This window comes from Acinonyx jubatus, chromosome B4, assembly GCF_027475565.1.
Source record: "Acinonyx jubatus isolate Ajub_Pintada_27869175 chromosome B4, VMU_Ajub_asm_v1.0, whole genome shotgun sequence".
NCBI classification, from domain to species: domain Eukaryota; kingdom Metazoa; phylum Chordata; class Mammalia; order Carnivora; family Felidae; genus Acinonyx; species Acinonyx jubatus.
In genome coordinates, this window is record NC_069387.1 from 91,792,563 (window position 1) to 91,798,562 (window position 6,000).

The 6,000-nt window shown below is 38.1% G+C and overlaps 1 protein-coding gene across 2 annotated transcripts in view; it reads left to right on the forward strand.

Moving 5' to 3' along the window:
* The window catches only part of NUP107 (nucleoporin 107), a 43,359-nt gene extending 40,896 nt beyond the window's left edge, over nucleotides 1-2,463 (forward strand). For both annotated transcript variants that reach the window (XM_015062454.3, XM_027071293.2), the window contains 2 exons: nucleotides 1,527-1,694; nucleotides 2,063-2,463. In XM_015062454.3, the coding sequence (XP_014917940.2) occupies nucleotides 1,527-1,694; nucleotides 2,063-2,170 (276 nt within the window). In that variant the 3' untranslated portion in view covers nucleotides 2,171-2,463. The remainder of the gene's footprint in view (nucleotides 1-1,526; nucleotides 1,695-2,062) is intronic.
* Nucleotides 2,464-6,000: the final 3,537 nt, after the last annotated feature.

Here is a 6,000-nt window from a genome sequence, read left to right on the forward strand (position 1 = left end):
GTTATTTAGCTTGCCTTTTTTTTTTTTTTTTTTTTTAAGTTTATTTTGAGAGAGAGTGAGAGCCAGGAAGGGGCAGAGAGAGAGAGGGAGAGAGAGAAACCCAAGCAGGCTCCGTGCTATCAGTGCAGAGGCCAGTGTGGGGCTCGATCTCCTGAGCCGAGACCCAGAGTTCGGACGCTTAACTGACTGAACCACCTAGGAGCCCCTAGTTTGTCTTGTTTTCTGTTTTATCTTACACTATGAATTCTGTGGATTTCCTTCCTATATTTAAGATTATTTCATACATTTTAAAGTTGGATACTTTATTATTATTTTAATGATTCTAGTTTTCAAATCTGTTATGACAAAATGCCTTGGATATATTTCTGTACTCTTACTGCCCACATAATTTTTAGAAGATCCACGTATATTTAGAAATGCTAATTGTTTTCTCTACATTAAGTTTTCCGCATATATCTGTTAGTTCTCTCATTAATGGTATTTTTCAAATTTATAGGTTTTTTTAGTTATATATATGTATATATATAGATAGATGTTTATTTTTGAGAGAGAGAGAGGAGACAGAGTGTGAGTGGGGGAGGGGCAGAGAGAGGGAGACACTGTATCCGAAGCAGGCCCCAGGCTCTGAGCTGTCAGCACAGAGCCCTTCATGGGGCTCGAACTCACGAACCATGAGATCATGACCTGAGTCGAAGTCAGACACTTAACCGACTTGAGACACGCAGGTGCCCCTAGTTTTTATATTTTTGAAAAATTATACAAAGGAATCCTAAATTCACATTGCTTAAAAACAAAGTTTGCAGTGACATTGTCCTTCTGTGTATGCCTCTCCCCACCTTCCCCCACCCCCATCATGACCTTTCGCCCCAGCAGCAATCACCACTGTCAGTTTGGTGTCCTTTCTGGATGTTTTGCCATCTGTATACATACATCCAGGGGAAAGGGGCTTATTTTCTGTTCTGATTTTTGTTCTAGCAATATTTAGTCTCTAACTCTTACTGTTTTAAGCATTTTTTTTTTTTTAATGCTTATGAGAGAGTGACAGAGAGTGAGTCGGGGAGGAGCAAGAGAGAGGGAGACACAGAATCCAAAGCGGGCTCCAGGCTCTGAGCTGTCAGCACAGAGCCCGATGTGGGGCTCAAACCCACGAACCTCAAGATGATGACCTGAGCCAAAGTCAGACGTTTAACCAACTAGCCACCCCAGGCGCCCCTAAGTATGTTTTTATTCAAGACATAATTATTAGACATACAAATTCAGAAGCATTTTGTTTTCGTTATCAGACCTGGGACTCCTCTAGTATATTTTGTTTACCTTCATGCTTTTTTACCAAAAAATGGTATCTCTAGCTATCATGATTAAAATCCTGCCTTGTTTTATTTTGTTTTTAATGGGCGTCACAAGCTTTAGAGAAACCCCATTAGGTTCTACCTGTTACATTTTGGTTTTGATTTAGTACTTGATTTTTTCTTGTGACACTACTTAGCTTAAACTCGTTAAGATGACAACTTGATGTCTGTCTATAGGATGCTGAAGAAGACCATGAAAGAACACATCAAATGGTTTTACTGAGAAAGCTTTGTCTGCCCATGTTGTGTTTTCTGCTTCATACCATATTGCATAGTACCGGCCAGTATCAGGAATGCTTGCAGTTAGCAGACATGGTATCCTCTGAGCGCCACAAACTGTATCTGGTAAGTTCTAGAGCATTTGCAGTTTTAAATTTTAGTGATTTGAGAAGCTCTGTAGTAACATTTGATTTTGCGAGATGTGTCTACATTTTTTAGATGTTCTTAGATTTTCTTAAAGTAATGGTCCAGTTCTAATGTTTGTTCTTTTCTCCAAAAATACGTACATATTCATAAGCAGTTAGCAGTAAATAGATTGGCTCAAAGAAATAGCTTTGAAGTTCTTGCACCACGCTAACATACTGGCCTCCAGCTACATAAGTCGTTTTAAAGAGGAATTTCTTCTTACATTAAGCTAATCTGGTTGATTAGGTGACTCCAAGTTCATAGATTCTTCCTTGTTCTCATTCTCTTTTTCCGTTTCTTAAAATCAGGTATTTTCTAAGGAAGAACTGAGGAAATTGCTACAGAAGTTAAGAGAATCCTCTCTAATGCTCCTCGACGAGGGACTTGATCCATTAGGATATGAAATTCAGTCATAATCCATCCACTCTTTGTGATCTCACTAATTTCCATGATAGGTGGACTTTTCTGTAAAATATACATATTTGTAACTACTGGGCTTTTTTCTTTTGCATTGTCCTGGGGAAAATGCTTGAAAATTTAGACATTTGAATTTTGTATTTTTTGGAATATTATGGTGATACTTTGAAATTTTAATGTATTATGTCAGTATTTCCCTGTGTTTATTAATAAAATTATGTAAAAATTAAAATTTTCTGTTCTTACAAGTTCCAGGATTGTCTATTATGTAATGAATGAGAAGTTAAATTTCTTATTATCATATTTTTCTTCTGTGATCATAAGTATTCTAATATCTCAAAATTATAAAGAGGATGAAAAGTAGATACGTTTCTAAGCCAGTTATGTAATTGCTCATAAAACGTAATACTTTTTAAATACTACAGGTAAAATGAATATAGCAAGACTTTTGTCTAATATTATGCTCTTGTTTATTTTGAAAACATTTTTATTAACCTCTCAGCAAACTGGCTACTAAAATAAGTGGGATCTTGCAAAGACTTAATGTAGTATCTGGTACATAGAAAGCACTGAATAAACTAGGAAATACAAAATGAGTGGAATCTAATCCAGCCCTTCTAGTAGGGGAAATAAAACAAACACATTTTTAAAATACCGTCAAAAAATGCAAGTAATCTGGGGCACCTGCGTGGCTAAATTGATTAAGTCTCCATCTCTTGGTTTTAGCTCAGGTCATGATCTCGTAGTTTGTGGGTTTGAGTCCTGCATCGGGCTTCATGTTGACAGTGTAGAGTCTGCTTGGGATTCTTTCTGTCCTCTCTCTGCCCTTCTCCCCCCACCCCCCAAAATAAATAAATAAACTTTTTAAAAAAATGCAAGTAATCTGAGCAGGAAGAAACTACTTCCAGCTAAGACGTCTCTGAGGACAAAGCACTGGAGTTGCCGTTTGAGTAATGCACTGAATTTGCAAAGGCAAAGATACGGCCCAAGAAGGGTGAGGCACTGCATGTTGGGAAATCAGTATGTGCAAGGCCCAGAAATGGTGCTGCCTGTTTATGAATCAGCAAATACGCCAAATTGACAAAAGCGTAGGACTTACAAGGGGGGAATAACTAAGATAATGTGACTCTAAAAGAAAACATGGTCCAGATTAGTAACTCCTAAAGCTGGCTGAACATCTGAGTTACCTGAGGAATTTCTTAAATACATATTTATAGATGCCACCTCTACAGATGTCTGGCAAGGGGGCCTGGGATAGTGTCTTAGAACTTGTACTTTTAAGTAGAATATGCCATAGGTGATTCTAATTAGTTTGGGATATTCTGGCTTAAATGATCCTCCCCTTGTACCCAAGGCAGACAGCAGTAGTTGTCCTAACATTGTTCTGTCATCAGCTGGGGAAAGGTGGAGAAGCAGTGGACTCTGCCTCAAGTTTTTACTGATGCTAGTGAAACTGATCCAAAGATGAAATATTTACTTCCCAAAACCTCTTTCATTTTTAGAGATTAAAAAAGATGGGGCACCTGGGTGGTTCAGTAGGTTAAGCGTCCGACTCTTGGTTTTGGCTCAGGTCATGATCTTGCAGCATCATGGGTTCAAGCCCTATGTCGGGGTCTGTGCTGACAATGTGGAGCCTGTTTGGGATTCTCTCTCTCCCTCTCTCTCTCCCTCCCCCACTCGTGCTCTGTCTTTCTCAAAATAAATAAATAAAATTTTTAAAAATTAGAGCATTATGAACAGACTTGAAAATCTAAATCTTAAACTATGTATAAGACTTGTATGCTAAAAACTACAAAATACTGATAAAGGAAATGGAAGAAGACCAAAATAAATGGAGAGGCACACCATGTTCATTAAATGGAAGACTCAACATAGTGAAGATGTCATTTCTCCCCAAATTGATAATCAGGTTTAACACAGTTCTTATCAATATTTCAGCAAGAAAATAGATTGTATATTAGTTGCTGTGCTTGAATTAATTTTCTTAGGTGTGATTGTTGTATTGGGGCCAGATAGGAGAGCATCCTTATTCTTTTTTTTTTTTTTAATGTTTATTCTTGAGAGAGAGAGAGACAGAGCATGAGCAGGGGAAGGGCAGAGAGAGAGAGGGAGACACAGAATCCGAAGCAGACTCCAGGCTCCAAGCTGTCAGCCTAGAGCCCGACATGGGGCTCGAACCCACGGACCACAAGATCATGACCTGGACTGAAGTCAGACGCTTAACCGACTGAACCACCCAGGCGCCCTGAGAGTATCCTTATTAAGAGATACACACTAAACTATTTAGAGATGAAAGGTCGTGAAGTCTGCATTTTACTTTAAAATGGCTTAGCTTTAAAATAAAAGTCTACACTGGGGCGCCTGGGTGGCTCAGTCAGTAAGCGTCCAACTTCAGCTCAGGTCATGATCTCGTGGTTTGTGGGTTCGAGCCCCGCGTCGGGCTCTATGCTGACAGCTTGGAGCCTGGAGCTTGCTTCAGATTCTGTGTCTCCCTCTCTTCTGCCCCTCCCCCACTTGTGCTGTCTCTCAAAAATGAATAAACGTAAAAAAAAAATTAAAAAAAAATAAAAGTCTACACAGATAAATATGTCAAAATATTAACTAGGCACTCTGTGAAGGGCACAGGAGTGTTTATTATACTAATCTTTCAACTTTTCTGTAGATTTAAAAATCTTCAAAATAGAAGATTTGGGTGGAGTTAAATAATGACAGGACAACTGAATATCCATATGGAAAAGAACTGTGACCCCCACTTTATACTATTAATAAAAATTAGAGATGGATTATAAAGCTCAATATTAAAGCTAAAACTAAAGCTTTGAAGAAAAGGAATACCTTTATGACCTGCAGATAGGCAAAGATTTCCTATACAAGAAAAAAATGACAGAAAGCCATAAGCATAAAGGAAAAAATTTAATCCTTAGACTTTACCAAAATACAAAACCACTCATCAAAGACACCGTTATGAAAATAAATAAGGTAGACACAGACTAGGAGAATATATTTGCAAAAATATATCAGATCTTTGATCAGAAAAAACTCCCACTCAGAATATATAAAGAAATCTTACAACTCAATAAAGCAAAAAGTGGGCCAAAGAATAGATGATTCACAAAGGAAGATAATGTGCATAACCAATAAGCCCACGAAAAAGTGCTCAAATCAATGGAGAATGCAAATGAAAACCACAATGAGATATCACCACACATTCATCAAAATGGCTAAAATCAAAAAAGACTGACACAACCAAATTGTGAGGTTGTGGAACAGCTGTGATACACCTGGTGGGGGAATATAAAATGGTACAATCTTTGGGGAAAGTTTTGACTTTCCTATAACCACCTATCCTTTAACCTAGAAATTTCACTCCTCTGTACTTATCCAAGAAAATGAAAATAAATTCTACAAAAACATGCACACATATTCATAGCAGCATTATTTATAATAGTCCAAAACTGGAAATGCCCCAAGTGTCCATCAATAGGATGACTATAAACAAATTGTGGAATGTTCATACAAAACAATACTACTCAGCAATATGAAAATGGAAAAACCGATGTACTCAACAAAAGAACCTAGGGGCACCTGGCTGGCTGAATTGGAAGAGCATGGGAGTCTTAATTACAGGGTTGTGAGTTTGAGCCCCATGTTGGGTGTAGAGATTACTAAAAAAATAAATAATTTAAAAAAATATTTTGAGAGAGAGCAAGCAGGGGAGGGGCAGAGAGAGAGAGAGAGAGAGGGAAAATCACAAGCAGGCTCTGCACTGTGCCTGACACGGGGCTCGAACTCACAAACCGTGAGATCATGCCCTGAGCCGAAAATCAAG